General features: G+C 34.5%; 2 protein-coding genes across 3 annotated transcripts in view; one reads left to right on the top strand and one right to left on the bottom strand.

Moving 5' to 3' along the window:
• LOC120164246 (autophagy-related protein 3) overlaps positions 1 to 8,254 on the top strand; it is a 21,891-nt gene extending 13,637 nt beyond the window's left edge. The window contains exons 2-11 of one of the 2 annotated variants that reach the window (XM_039174001.1): positions 5,247 to 5,413; positions 5,609 to 5,679; positions 5,794 to 5,910; positions 5,993 to 6,159; positions 6,530 to 6,615; positions 6,716 to 6,767; positions 6,882 to 6,947; positions 7,102 to 7,229; positions 7,500 to 7,619; positions 7,955 to 8,254. In XM_039174001.1, coding sequence (XP_039029932.1) covers positions 5,253 to 5,413; positions 5,609 to 5,679; positions 5,794 to 5,910; positions 5,993 to 6,159; positions 6,530 to 6,615; positions 6,716 to 6,767; positions 6,882 to 6,947; positions 7,102 to 7,229; positions 7,500 to 7,602 — 951 coding nt within the window. In that variant the 5' untranslated portion in view covers positions 5,247 to 5,252 and the 3' untranslated portion in view covers positions 7,603 to 7,619; positions 7,955 to 8,254. Of the gene's footprint in view, positions 1 to 5,110; positions 5,414 to 5,608; positions 5,680 to 5,793; positions 5,911 to 5,992; positions 6,160 to 6,529; positions 6,616 to 6,715; positions 6,768 to 6,881; positions 6,948 to 7,101; positions 7,230 to 7,499; positions 7,620 to 7,954 lie in introns of those variants that run through there. The other variant, XM_039174000.1, reaches the window with a different exon arrangement.
• On the bottom strand, positions 3,403 to 15,332 carry LOC120164295 (pentatricopeptide repeat-containing protein At1g02060, chloroplastic-like). Its single transcript, XM_039174054.1, is given in 8 exon segments — positions 3,403 to 3,418; positions 10,515 to 11,580; positions 11,681 to 11,991; positions 12,805 to 12,888; positions 13,005 to 13,382; positions 13,384 to 13,527; positions 13,529 to 15,151; positions 15,232 to 15,332. Coding segments are annotated over 7 exon segments (3,600 nt in total). The 5' UTR covers positions 15,324 to 15,332; the 3' UTR covers positions 3,403 to 3,418; positions 10,515 to 10,612.

The following is a 15,332-nucleotide window of genomic DNA, read 5'->3' as shown; positions in this document are numbered from 1 at the left end:
GCCTAAGGAATAAAACCATGCCGGATGAAGTAATATTAAAAACGTTGTTTTTCTAAAACCAAATCCAATATTGAAAAGCTTTCTATATCACATTCAATGGGGTTACCAAATATTCTTCTAACGTTTTTGGATTTTTGAACCGATAGTTTTTAAAATTTGAAGGTCGACAAATTCTTTAAACGAACATTTCCTAGATTGAATAATAATCCGTTTCGAGAATTTATTGATAACTAAGTGAAATGAAACGTGAATGACCAAATTGAATGAAAATAAGAATGCGAAGCCCTAAACTTTAATTAGTGAAATTTGTTGGAAATGTGTCATTTCTTTTTTTAATTAATCACTTATATATGATCTATTGACTGACTAATTCAGATCGGGTACTGTAGAGGCAAGAGCGACACTCCCAACCCAGTTTGCTTCTTTTACAAACGCCAATGATTGAACTCTTGACATTGCTTAAAGAATCTAGTGTCCCATTCCACTAAACCAATTGGTTGTTGGTGAAAATCAGTCACTTTAGGAAGGTTTTTGTATATTAAAATTATATGCCTAATTATTTTATATACTAAATAAATATATGTAAATGTTAAAAGTTGAAAACACCATCCTTAGAAAACCTGAACTTAACCCAACGAATCCAAATTGCCCTAATCCCCATTTCTCCATCAATTGTTCATCTTCTCCACAACACTCAAAAACATTATTGATGAACCCTTATATTTTTAGAGAGAGAAAGTCCAAATTCAAAGAAAATTCTTTAGTGCACGTGTAATCTAAATACATATTTAGAAAGCTTGTGAGCCAAGCTTCAATTTGATGGAACTAGGTTTGAATTCCAAATTAGTGTTTACGCATATTCATTTTGAGATTTGATTATAAAATTAGTGTTGGATTATGTCATTAATGTGTTTGAATGTGTATTTAAAGTTCAAGAGATGGTAGGAACTTCCAAAGTTAGTGGAAATAGAAAGTCGTCGTGTAATCGATAATCCAAGACATATAGTAAGTTTAGATCATGTGATTGTAATCATAGTTGTTTCTATTGTTGTGTATTTGTGTTATGATGCCATATGTGTATGTAAATTACTTAAAAATGTGCTTAATTATGAAAATCAATAATAAAAAAATGGAGCTTCGATTAACATGGAAAGTGATAAGGTAGTTCATATGTGTTTTGACTATGAATTTAGTGTTTTGATCATGTAAGCCTGTTGATAAGTGTTGAAAATAAAAATCTTATATTGCTAATTGCTATAAGCGTGATGTCAGTAAAGAGGAGATCCATGTATATATCATAGTTATCCTTTTTTGATGTGGAGGTGCTAGATTTACATATTCCCTTTTTGAAATGAATCAAGTGTTAAATGTGATGGTTATGATAATGATGCCATGTATATTGATGCTATGTGCTAAACCAATATGCTGTGATTTAAATGTATGCTTATATGTGTCATATGTTATGCATCGAAAAGGGGTGCATTCGGTTCGGTCTAGTTTGACTTTTTAATAAGACATGAATTGAATCACATTTTGCAGGTTTTTAAAAATTGAAATCGAAACTTAAACCGAATGGCATAAAAACTACGGTTTTTTTATTTGGTTTGGTTCTGTTCGATCGGTTTTTGACTGTCCACTACTTTTTAAACGCAACATCCAAATAAAGCAAACTGAAATTTTGAATTGAGTACAAATATATAAATTTAAATCCATAAAAATATTATTAGATTTACGATTTATTTATTTAAGTTTGTCTTATAATAAATTCAAAATAAATTTGTTTTAGATAATTATTTTCTTTTATTTTTCTAATTCGGTTTGATTTGGACAAACAGTTTCCATATGGAAAAACTGAAATTGAATCAAATTGTATCATTATATTTTTAAACTGAACTGAAACCAAATCAAAAAATAAAAATTCGAACCAATTCGCGTAGCTCAGTTCGGATCGATTTTTTGATTTTCTCGATTTCATTGCCCAACCCTAATATCGAGTAACAACTATTTCATTGATTTTTCTAAAATTCATTTTGTGTGTTTAATGTCTTCACATGAGATAGGTTTGGATAGAAGTTGATTCATATCACATTTTTGAAGTCACAAATCTCTTCAATCACCTTTAAAATGTAATCCTTTTGTTCCGAAACTCTTACAGTTTGTGACATGTAAATGTGGTATTTTGTGTGTGTTTAGCATGGTGTCATGTGTTCATATCTCATTTTGAAAATCTTATTGTATGTAAGTTATGATCATAAGGTGTATATCTCAGATTATTTATGTGCATGTATATGTTAAAATATGTTTATCATGATAGTGATTAGTTAAGTTCCTAGTGACGAGATATATATATAACTAATGTATTTATAATTAGCATTGTTTTACAGGCATCTGATCTCCAGTTTAAGTTGCAGATCTTTATAAGCTGGAATATTAGGTCCCCAGCAGTATATGCGTACTAGACTAAATCGGGATTATTTAAAAATTAGTGGCAATCATTTCAACATATGGCCGACATCAACTTACTAGCAAATCTTTATATTAATATACGTCTTGTTACGATCATACACAGTTTGTATATATTAAGAACAACTCTTTTTTACTCGCCAGGCTACTAGCTAGCCAGTAATATGTTGGTCGTAGCACCAAAATAGTAAAGTGTAATGGGACCAACTATCAATGTGTCCAACTGTGAGTTTTTAGCTAAGTTTCTAGGGGTCCACATAAGCATGCTTTTGCTGCTTCGGACACTAAAGGTGCAAACAATTTGGGGTAATTCTGCATCTAATTTAAGAGTAAGAAAAGACGTAACTAAAAATATTAAATTTTTTTAACTTTGAAGATTTTATCGTCCTACAGAGAGACAAGTAATAAATTAAAGGTGTAATGATAAAATTAGCTCCTCAATATTTGTTTGAATAATCATTTTGGTCTCTATTTTTTTAAACACTTTAATTTTAAGCATTTTAATTTTCGATCAAAATGACTCATGTTGGATGAAAAATATTAGTTGACTAATAGTCAATGCATATTACTAACGTAATAATTTTACATGCGTTAAATTACTAATGTGTCACATGTAATGTCACTCAATGTGATGACGTGACATATATTACATCATCTAACATGATGATATTACATATGTAATATCACCTAAGATGATTATGTGACATGTGGCATATAATCAAAGATAATGATATGACATGTGGCACGTCAATTATTTAGCATGTGTGAAAATGTCACGACAATAACACGTGTTAACATTTAGTTAACTAATGATTTTTATCAAACACATATCATTTTGACAAAAAATTAAAACATTAAAAGTTAAAATACTCCAAAAATAAAGAACATGGACTAAAATGATCATTTAGATAAAGTTGGGGTTCGTTTTAATATTACACTTAAATTAAAATAAAGAGGACTAATGTGGTTAATAATACATCTTCACAATTTATTGGATAAACTAGATATTATTGGCGTAAGTGGTCCCAACCCAAGTCATGAAATTTTGTATCTAGTGGATAGGGGCTAGGCTAGAATGAAAAACTCTCCTTACACTCGACCTTCATAGGAGGGAAGCCATTGTCATTGTCAAATATTGTTATCATAAATAGTATCGTTTCACTGCTGTATAGAAAACCATACTTACCAACATAAAGTACATGAACTCGTCCCAACAAAGACACATTATGAAAAAACAACTCTCTTTAGAAAAGGTTCTTTATAACATCTGTTTTGATCTTACGTTATAAAATTACTGTTATTTTAATAAATAAAGATATTATATTTATAAATAATTTAAAAAGCAATGAACTTTTTGTAATAACAAATGAATTTTCAGTAAAGTGTACCGAAAAGATCGCATCACATCAACAATAACGGTGGCCATGAGCCATCGAGGGAGAGGAAAGGAGTTAAATTAGGCTGTCTCAATCTGTCGCCGTCTCGTTTACTCCGCCCGAATCGCCTACAGAGACAACAAATTATTAGCTACTATAACAAGACCTTCCGCGACACTGTCTAATTTATTACTGTTTAATTTCTTCTATTTAGTTATTATTCAGATAACTGATCCTAAACCTTAATTTCTTCTTTAATATACTAGACCGTTGTACTCGGTAGAAAGGTTCATTAACTGAAGTTTTTCCTGCTCCTATCGCTTCTGCATGTTTAACCTTATAAGAGACATCCGTAAAAATGCTCCACATTGAAATCTTTCACACACCCCTTTAATCTTCTCATTTTCTGGAAAAGCACTTGTACGGGAGTGCTTATTGAAAATATGTTTTCATCCTCTTGAAAATTTTCAAGTTTGTCCCCTTATAGAATTTTAGAAGTTTATCCTCATAATATAAAATTATGCGTCTATATCTGGTGGTTCTTTTCATGAAGAGCTCACAATTGATATAAAATCCGAATGAGAAGGTAAATGGGCGACATCAATATAATATTTAAATCACACGGATCAAACGATTTTAGGGCATTTCATAATTCGGAGGTCTCTTACGGAAGCTGCTCTCAACCTGGTGTTGCGGATAGCCTACTATCTTACCTCCCTCTTACCCCATACATATGGGAAAAAGGGATAGCCATTTTTATTGAGATATTTAATCTTGAGACATTACTCTAAATTATTTGATTGACCATTCTCGATCTAGCACCCTTTGATTTGAAAAGGACGGAATTGTTCTTGGCTGAATAGTTTATTGAAAATGTATTCAACACCTTCACCAACTATCCTTTTCCTCACTTTCTAATAATACAAGGATTAAATTGATTTGTTTATTTTGAGAGAGAGGCCATAATCTTATAGTATAAGGACCTCTTGAGCATCTATTCATTCATAATCTCTACTTTTTAACGAATGATTTTGTAGAAATTTTAATACTATATTTTTTTTGAAATTTCATTTTTCTTTAAGAAATTAAGGCTTGACAAAGGTTTTAATCGAGAGACGTAACTAACACTTAAGCCTAAACAACCGGAACCGTCCATTAACAAACCATCGAGTTTAAACTAGGAATGTGGGCCAATGGTCTCACGGATAGGAGAAATCACACGTCACAGCGTATTCTTTTTTCCAACCCAGGCATAACACCTCAACGCAGAAGCATTCGATAACCCCTTTCTGTCTCTACGTCGGCCGACGGATCTTTAGGGTTTCAATCTTCGACTTCGATCGAATCGCTAGGGCTTTGATTTTCGTCTTTCCTTTGGTTGTATATTGAATCGAATTACAAAATTCGAAAAACATGGTACTTTCTCAGAGGATTCATGAAGCATTCAAAGGAACTGTGGAGAGAATTACAGGCCCCCGAACCGTCTCTGCTTTTAAAGAGAAAGGAGTTCTGAGTGTCTCCGAGTTCATCCTGGCCGGTGATAATCTCGTCTCCAAATGCCCTACCTGGTCTTGGTATCTTTTCCATGCTATCAATATATGTGCTTTAGTTTGTAACTTATTTTTGATGGTTTTATATTTATCTGAATCAATCTTTATTTTCTTGTCGTATATCGATTATAACGGGTTAGTGTTTTGGGGTAAAATCGTAGTTTAGATTCATGAGTCATGGTATAACAATTTGATTCAGTGGATTGTTGTGAATGTTAGGGAATCGGGAGAGCCAAGCAAGAGGAAGTCCTATTTACCACCGGAAAAGCAATACTTGATTACAAGAAATGGTAAATTGACTACCATTTGTCTTGATTTTCTTTTCTTGTTTGGTCTATTGTTCTCCCTTTGAATTATAAATAATCATTAGTACTGGTAATACTATTTGATCATTTCGCGGTTAGTCCCTTGCCTAAGGAGGGCTGCATCGGTGGAAGAAGAATATGAGGCTGCTGGAGGAGAGGTTCTTCTTGATAATGAAGACAATGATGGTTGGTTGGCGACTCATGGGAAACCCAAAGGTATTATCTTCCTCTTTGAGATTGTACTTGTTTGGATTCTAAGATGGAAATTTGGGCTTTACACAACTCATCTTCTTGATAGATAGAAGTGATGTGGAGGAAAACCTGCCTTCAATGGAGACTCTAGAAATCAGACAGAACGAAACTGTAAGATCAATACCTTCATATTTTGGGAGTGGGGAAGATGAAGATGATATACCCGACATGGCTGATTATGAAGAAGCTGACAATCTTGTTGAGACTGATGCAGTAAGTGTTAAGAAATTTATTTGATTTCTGAGATTCAAAATCTATTTGGGCAACTGGTTTTTATTTTTGTTTCTCCTTTTCCATTTTGTAACCAATTGATGTAGATTAGCCTTGTATCGAAGTTCTAAGCTTATCAACCTATGTCCTGTACTATCTTAATATTACATATCTTGGTTAAGATGGGTGAGGGCGGGTGGGAGAAAATAGAGAGACAGAAAGGAACGATTATGTTGCGGTTAGGTGCAGGGATATTATAGATTTATGCTTAATAAACCTGTCCTTATGGATATTGATTCTAATTTCTTATTCCCTCCTTAGAGGTTCTAATGTTTGTGTTCTGAGATGATGTGTCTGACTCTGATCAATGCAGGCAACTTTGCAACCGACATATCTTGTTGCTCAAGAACCTGATGATGACAATATTTTACGGACCCGAACCTATGACGTCAGCATCACGTAAGGCAATTCTGGTGCCTACAAACTTCCTTATAATTTATTTTCAGAATATGCATTTTCATATGAAAACACAAACTTGCCGGACATTATCTTTTTTTAGGTATGATAAATACTATCAAACTCCTCGTGTGTGGCTTACTGGGTATGATGAGGTAGGTGTTGGAGGCTTCCTATTTATAATGATTTATATTTGTTGAATCAAATATCAAACTTATCAATTTGGCTGCAAATCATTGTCCTCGTCTGAAATCTGAATTTGGTCATAGTCGAGGATGCTTTTACAACCAGAGCTTGTTCTGGAGGATGTTAGTCAGGATCATGCACACAAAACGGTATGCCATATTCATTAATTTAGATTCTCTTTCTCATTCATTTTTAATGGGCAGGAGTATGGATTTTAATTTTCTCATCTCATTATTTTATCCGCATGCTCCTAAATGAATTTTGAATATGTCTTTTACTCTATCCCGAATTACCCGGGTTCAGGTTACTATTGAGGACCATCCTCATCTACCCGGGAAGCATGCATCTGTGCATCCATGCAGACATGGTGCCGTGATGAAAAAGATCATTGATGTGCTTATGTCACGTGGAGTAGAACCTGAAGTTGATAAGTAAGACTCTGGCCCCTCATTTACTACCAAATTGCTTTGAATCTACCCTTTTACCTTTTAGAAAACATCTATGCAGCACGATAACTATTTGCCACAATTTTCCTTTAGAAATAACAGTCAACATATTTCTCTTAATCCTCTTAAAAATGCTGTATGGATGTACTTTTTGATGGATTACTGCAACTAATTCAATTGTTGCTGTATAGCAGTTCTCTCAGTTTTGACATGGTGTGACATTTTCGTCATGAATTTTCAACTCAATTATTGCAGGTATCTTTTCTTGTTCTTGAAATTTGTAGCCTCTGTAATTCCAACAATTGAGTATGACTACACCATGGACTTTGATCTTGGCAGCACCAGCACCAGCACTTAATTAGAGGTAAACCATCAATAACTGAAGGCTTTCTTAGCTTTCGATCCAATTTATTGTTATTGAAATTTGTAGCCTCTGGAATTCCAACAAATGAGTATGGCTAAACCTTCATTTCTTTATCTTTTGGTGTACCACCTGAAACCTGCTTTGTAATATCCAAGCAAGGAATTATTATCCGTGACCCCCACACTTAATTCTGCAATGCTCAAAATTTTGGAAGTCCAGCAGTACCTAAGGGGTCTTGAGATTTTAAACCCAAAATTTTTATGAAGTATCTTTGTGTATGTACTATATATGTTCCTCATTCTTGCTACCTGACTCAGTTGAATCCTTCTTTTTATTGGAATCTATTCAATTTGCAGCTGGTTCTTTATCTGGTATACCTGTAATGCGGAAGCCACTGGTTGTAAATGTGTACCTAGTGCAGGGTAATAACCCTTCCTCGAATTCTTTGCTCGACTGAAATACAAGTTCTGATGATGTTTGCATTATAGTTTGTTGTTCATGTACCCTACTCAGTGCTACCGCACTTGTAAATGCAACCTCTGGTGGTATCAGACTGAAACAGAAATTTGTTTTCATCATTGTTATTGGGAATATTGTTTGTTCCACAAAAAGTATTTGATATCAATGTACGTGTCAAACTTATTCTGGAATTGTTGAGTATGAACCATTAGAAGTATGCATACACTCAAAGCTGAAAAGATTTCCAGAGGGTCTCACACTTAGCACGAATGTATTTTATTGACCAAGACATTAATAATTTCATCAAATCTCTGACTCGATACTTGTAATGCATTGACTGTAAATATAAATTCATCCCTTTTCCTAAAAGCCAAAACCCTATCCACCTGACTAGAAAACAAAGATATCAGACCCGCCGGTGCAGGTACCAGCCTTCGGGTTGGTTACTGGCTGCCGGGCACTCCCCTCATCATTTGCCCCCCCCCTCTGTTTTACTTTCCTTGTCACGTTCTTCTTTCACCTATCCCATCATTTCCTCCCTCCAAATCCGCCCGTCAACCTCTCTCGGCACTTCTCCATCCACAAACGTCCTCCCTTCCTGATGCAAACTACGTCCGCCATCCTCTTTCTTTTGTTGATTTTGCTTCTTTCTTTTTAAATGCTATTTTATACTTAGTGGGATGAGGTATTAGATTCCTTAAGCAATGTCAAGGGTTTGAATCTTGGTGTTTACGAATGGAGCAAACTGGGTTGAGAGAGTTGCCTCTGCCTTTGGATTAATCAATCAATAGATTGAATACCAGTAATTAATTCAATAATAGTAGTAATAATAATAATGATAGTGTGGTCCTTGAATTCATTTTACATCTAATATAATTCTTAAATTGCGGAAAAAATTAATTTGATTTTTTTATTAACATATTTGTTATAATATTGATGTGGTAGTCTATAGGAAAATATTAAATATAAAAAATTTAATGTATTTAAAAAATTATAAATTATAAATTGTAAAAATTTTAAATTAAATATAAAAAATTATATCACAAATTGTAAAATAATAAATAATAAATTATAATATATATAAATTTAATGTATTTAAAAATTATAAATTTTAGATATTTTTATTAAAAAAATATTAAATTATAACTCGTGAACTTAAGTCTATTATCATTTATTTAATCATATTTTTAATTGAAAACATAATAGTAATTTTTTTATATTTTATATTTTCCTAAATACTTTATATATAATAATAATAATAATAATAATTTAATCATTATATAGTCATACTCATACCATTCAAGTTATAAGATAAAATAAACATATTCAATCGCTTTAAAGAATTTTTATATATATTATTTAATATTATCTTTTTCATTTAAGCATATAAGTACGTGATACGTACATATATGTACATATAGCCATTTTAGCATATAATTCACATTTTACATGTTTACTTGTGTAAAAGCTTTTAGTCGAGAGTATTTGAAACATATTATTTAACTTAAACATCATATATAATACTATCAATCTATCATATATTATATATAATATCTAAGATTATTAATACCCAACAAAGAGATAATGATTTTAAAACCTTAAATGTGTATTAATATTATCTAAAAATATCGATATTGTATCTATGCAATATGAATATATAGAATGATATCGACATCAACCACCTAAAATAGTCAAATTATGCATGTGGTCTCTCACTTATGCACCCCACATGGCCTCTTAACTTACAATAATTATATGTCATTCTCGTTGTTGACCTTAAATATTGAAACATTCACATGTTAGTCACTAGGAATATAATGACGATTAATTAACTATCCGTTATTCTAATTAGGGTTAATTAAGTTGTTAATATTATTTAAGCAATCAATGTAATATCACCGATATGAGTATTGACTAGATTAAATTAAAGATATTACATAAAATGTTTAGAGGTCTAAATTTTAATTTCTTGATTGCACGATTCTAACATGTTTCCATAAAAATTAAGGTTCCTTTTAAGTGTTCCAGATGTATGAATCAAGTTTAGAAGTCATTTGAGTATGTTTGGAAGCCTTCAAAGTTGGTAGAATTATCTAAATAAGGCATACCATCTACAAGATAATGAATACCCTATACAAGAGTGCGGATACTTTTCCAAATAATATTATTTTAAATTTTCAGAAAGCAAATTGATGTCCGTATAGGATTAGATGTGCTTATAGAGCGAGTTGATCATAAGTTGGACAGTATTCAACTGGTGCTCGTTAAAAAATTTTGTTGCTCGACTCGTTGCTTAGAAATATATATATATATATATATATATATAAGTCAATTATTTTGGATGAAATAATGAAGAAATAGATACCAGTTCAAAAGAAATTGAAACTTGAGAGAATTCATCATATACATACATATAATTATAAAAAACAATATATGAATATGTAGAGAGAGAGAGAGAGAGAGAGAGAGTTAATAAGTTGCTGTTGGCATTATAACAATTAGAAAACAAAGTAAAGGTAACTTCCCAATGTGAATGGCATGTGGATTACAGGCTGCGAAGAAGAATGCCCTCAAATGTAATTCCAGGACCAAATGCCAAGGCAAGCCCCCATTCTTCCCCTCCCTCTCTCTTCAACTCTTCCCTCATGTATTCCATGACATAGAATATGGTATTGCTGCTCACATTTCCATAGTCCTTCAATGCTCTCCTGCTACATTCTAGCTTCCCCTCTTTCAGTTTCAGAGTATTCTCCAATCGGTTAAGTATTGCCGGTCCTCCAGGATGAACTGCCCAAAACAAGTCATTGAATTCTGTCAAACTAGCCTTTGACATGAGTTTCCTGCAGAATGCCTCGATGTTGTCTTCAATCTTTTGCGGAAGGTCTCTGCCAAGTTTGAAGTTTATGCCTTCTTCAGTAAGGCACCCGTCGACGGTGTGTTGTGTCCCTGGCAGAAACTGTTGGACTGCATAGCTGAGTTCCATGAAAGGAGATTCTTTGCCCTTTACTGGATCGGTTCCAATGATCACCGCTGCTGCTCCATCGCCAAAAAGTGCCGCACCAACAAGATCATAAGGGCGTGCTTTGTTTGGAGGTCGAAAACCAAGGATGGTAGTTTCTGAGGTAGTTAGCAGAATCCGACTTCCTGGGTTGTTTTCAGCTATGTCTTTGGCTACTCGAAGGCCAGTGGCACCACCATAACAACCAAGAAAGTAGAGCATTACCCGGTTAACATCATTTCTTAAGCCAAGTTCGCTAGCAAGGTAAAGATCACCCCCAGGTAAACGTATTTCACTGGAAGAAACATATATGATATGGGTGATATCAGTAGCAGGCCTCTCCCATTCCTTTATGCAAGTTAGGCTTGCTTGCAATGCCATCTCAACAACTGCCGGGTTTGCTATTTCAAGCCTTTGTTTGATTGTTGGTGAACCTTCAGTTGCCAGTTCTGGGTATTTATCTAAAATCTCCTTGCACATCACTGTGTACCTAGTCTTCACAGTAGTTGTTTTACCTACAAAAAAGAAACAAAAACCTAATTATATCATTTTCAAACAAGTAGTGCTAATCAATGCTCGTAGTTACAGAGGCTTGAAACAGAGAGTTTTGCTTACATAAACGTTCCAGTTTCTCTTTGATGGAGACATCCTGGCATTTTGTATCACGTATGTAGCTCTCCACCAAGTATTCTTGAGGAATGAGTTGACTCGGAAAGGCCTTGCCAATGGCAAGCACTGTTGCCTTCCCTGGAGTGGAAGCACGCTTGAGACGGTGCCATGGAGCATTGTTATTGTCAGTCTTTGACATCTCTAGCAGAGCTGGAAAGAAGATACTTATCTTTTGAAAAAGTTTAATAATGTAAGTATTTTTCAGGAGCAAAGAATATAAAGGAAAGGCTGGCTTGTTCTTGGAGAGAGTTTGGTTTCAAGAAAGCCTATCATGAAAAGGTGGCTTTCTAATATTTGGGGCAAAGGTTGTTAGAAGTCTGAAAGCTCCCAAGACAGCAATCTTCAACTTCTTTAGATCCACCTAACTAATTGTAATTTAAAACATCACTTGCTTTTGGCATGAGTAGAAAATATAGGATTTACAACTTAAATGTAAGGAAACCCTTCTTCATCCTCTTCTAATGAATAAAATAACAAAACGGAAATTTGGAAAAATCTACTTAACCACATCCCTCTCATTTTCTTCTTTTTACAATATTCTCAAATAAAGTATATCGGGATCGAATACTTACATGCACAATAAAATAAATAAACCACTAGTAGACTTGAATTTTAGCCCTTGAAGTCGGAAGACTTGACAACTTGGGAGAATCCTATCCTTCTTTGGTGTCTGGGAAGCTGCAGAAGAATAGATTCTCATAATAAGTGGATTTATATAAGATTTCAACTGCACGACACTGTTTCGTTGTTGGCTTCAATGATATGCCTGATTTCCTGCAACCTGATTCTCCTAGATTATAATTATGAATGAAATTTATGATGAATATAACAAGTTCACCTACAATGTATAAAAGGACTTATATTCTGGGATATTATCTATGAAATTTCGTAATTGTAAGGGAAAGATATTGGGAAAAGGCAATGAGCCCAGGCAGCAGGACTCTGTGTGTGAAACATAGGTCAAAATGTTAACATAATTATATCTTACAAAAACAACACAGCATCTTATGCAGCACGAGATAATACAGTTCATCATCTCGTTGAAACAAGGGATTAAGGTATCAACCCACCTTATGAGACATAACATAGCTGGAAGTGGTCCAATATTAGAGTTTTGAAGAACTAAGAAGTGAATCCTATCTTGAAGGTTCCACCTATTTCAATGTCAATACTTCAGATGAGCCAAAAAAAAAAATCCTTTGGTTAAGATACTTGGTCTACTTTTTGACACTGGAAAATGAATCAAATTATGAAGAAGTTCCAAAGGAATCATTGCGGCCGAAATTTTGGCATCCTGATGCTGAATTTTGGAGAAGCGTTGTTAACCTGCAACTGATTCGGCATTCTCTTTGATACAAACTCAGCTTCATCTAACCTTCCTCCCGCTTCTAATGCCATTTTCAAATTGTCAAGGCATCTCAACTGTTGATGTTTTCCCCTCTCCACCAGTTCATAGTACAAACCAAATGCTTCTGAAAGTCTCCTGTTGTTACAAAGATCTTCTATGACTTCGCAGCACATTTCAATATCAACAGTTTGGTGCTTTTCCAAACTAAATTGCATCATCTTGCACGCCTCTACAAGCTTTCCGCTCTGGCAAAGGAAATAAACCAAGTCTTCCATATCAACCATATAGCCATTATCATAGTAATACAAGAACTTGAAAAGCTTTATCCTGCATCCATCTTGAAAACAGCAACTTTACAGTCTCCGTCGAAAGAATGATATTCAGTCTAATTCTTGTGTCCAGCATTAGAGTTACCAAACTAGCTGCTTCTTGGGCGCAACTTTTTCAGAAGTTCTGCCAGTATAGCATGAACAGAAGATGTTTGAGGGAGATGCGAGCTCTTCAGCATCTTCTCTAGGGTCAGGTGGGCAAGAAGAGGTTCACCCTTCTGCAAGAGACCAGTAATCAGTGAATCATAGATCTCAAAACCAGGTTCAAAGTCTAATCTCAGCATCAACACCAAGAGCTCATATCCAGCTTTAAACAAGCCTTCCCTGCAGTGCCCTAAGATTAAAGTCTGATAAGCAGGAGGGTCTTGTCTTCCCCTTTTCAATAGCTGTCTAAACACTCTCTCAGCTTTCTTAGTTTTTCCATTACCACATAAATACTCAAACATGGGATTATAAGCCGCAACAATTGGCATACAACCTACATCACTTAATAGGATCTCCTTTTTGGCTAGATCATCAAAGAATTCCTCTGCCTTTTCAAAATCCCCAATTTGACACAAACTCCTAATTATAACACTATAAGTAGCTGAATCTGATTGTACTTCCAATTCTGACACCCTTTTGAACATATTCAAAGCTTCATCTATGTTCCCAGCGTCGCAGTGTGCATTTATTAGTGTGTTGAAAGTGCATGTATCCGGAGTAAATCTTCCATCTTCTCCCATTCCCTCCAAAATTTCTTTTATCTTATCAAACTTCTGCAGCACAGAGAGCCCTTTAATTAAAGTATTATAAGTAATCTTATTTGGTTTCAAGCCTTTAGAGATCATCTCTTGGAAAACAGCCAAAGCTTCATCAATATCTTGCTTCATACAATACCCTCTAACCAAAGTAGTATAAGTAACAACATTAGGATTCAAATCTAAACTTTTCTTGCTCATACCTATCACCACATTGTGGGCAACTCCAACCTTTCCCACCCTGCACAATCCATCAACGATCGTATTATAAGTAACAACATCAGGATCACATTTAAATCGCTCCATTTCCTTGAAAAACCTAAACCCCTCATCAACCATTGAATTCATGCAAAACCCGTTGATTAAAATGTTAAAAGTATACACATCCGGAGTAACCCCAAACGTGCTAAGCATTTCATCGAACACACTCTTTGCCATATTCGTGCGTCCTCTTTTAAGCAAAATAGACAAAAGATTATTGAATGAAACAACTGAAGGAGACACGCCAATGCTTTTCATTGTTTCAAAAACCTGGATAGACTCTTGAAACAACCCAGCTCTTCCGTAGCTCCTTATCAAGCTGTTAAAGAACTTGTCCTCGAGCATAACAGACCCATTAGACCTTTTCTCGATTGAAAGCAGTAAATTACGAGCTGCATTGAGATTTCTCCCTTTACCCAATATTTCAATCATCAAGAAAAATGATTGCGCATCGTGAGGGAAGCCCATTTTTTGAACCCAGTTGAAGAATTGAAGAGTTTTAGAAGGGTTTTTAATGAGGCGGAGTGTTTGCAAAACGGTGGTTTTGGAAAGAGAGGGAGATAGAGATGAAATAGAGGATTCAAGCTCACTTGACCATGGCGTGGAGTTGATGACACGAGCCATAACTTTTGCCCCCTTGGTTTTGGTGGATGATTTCGCTTCATCACCCACCAATCCCTGATTTACTTCATGGCTGCCATCATCGCCATGGATATTGATTCGACGAGAGGAGAAGCACCTATTTTTTGTTTGAAATGAGAAGAGATTATGAAGAAGCCAAAAGAAATGGAAGGAAATAGAAGGAAAAGTGAGACCTACCGGAGAACAAAACCAAGCGGAGACTGGTAGAGAAAGACTTGCTTGCCGGCCCGATAGTGAGAACGAGGATTAAGCGCCACTTCCATGAACATAAATATTAC

This window comes from Hibiscus syriacus, unplaced genomic scaffold, assembly GCF_006381635.1.
Source record: "Hibiscus syriacus cultivar Baekdansim isolate YM2019G1 unplaced genomic scaffold, ASM638163v2 tig00111506_pilon, whole genome shotgun sequence".
NCBI classification, from domain to species: Eukaryota; Viridiplantae; Streptophyta; class Magnoliopsida; order Malvales; family Malvaceae; genus Hibiscus; species Hibiscus syriacus.
This window is presented reverse-complemented; position numbering and strand designations above follow the sequence as displayed.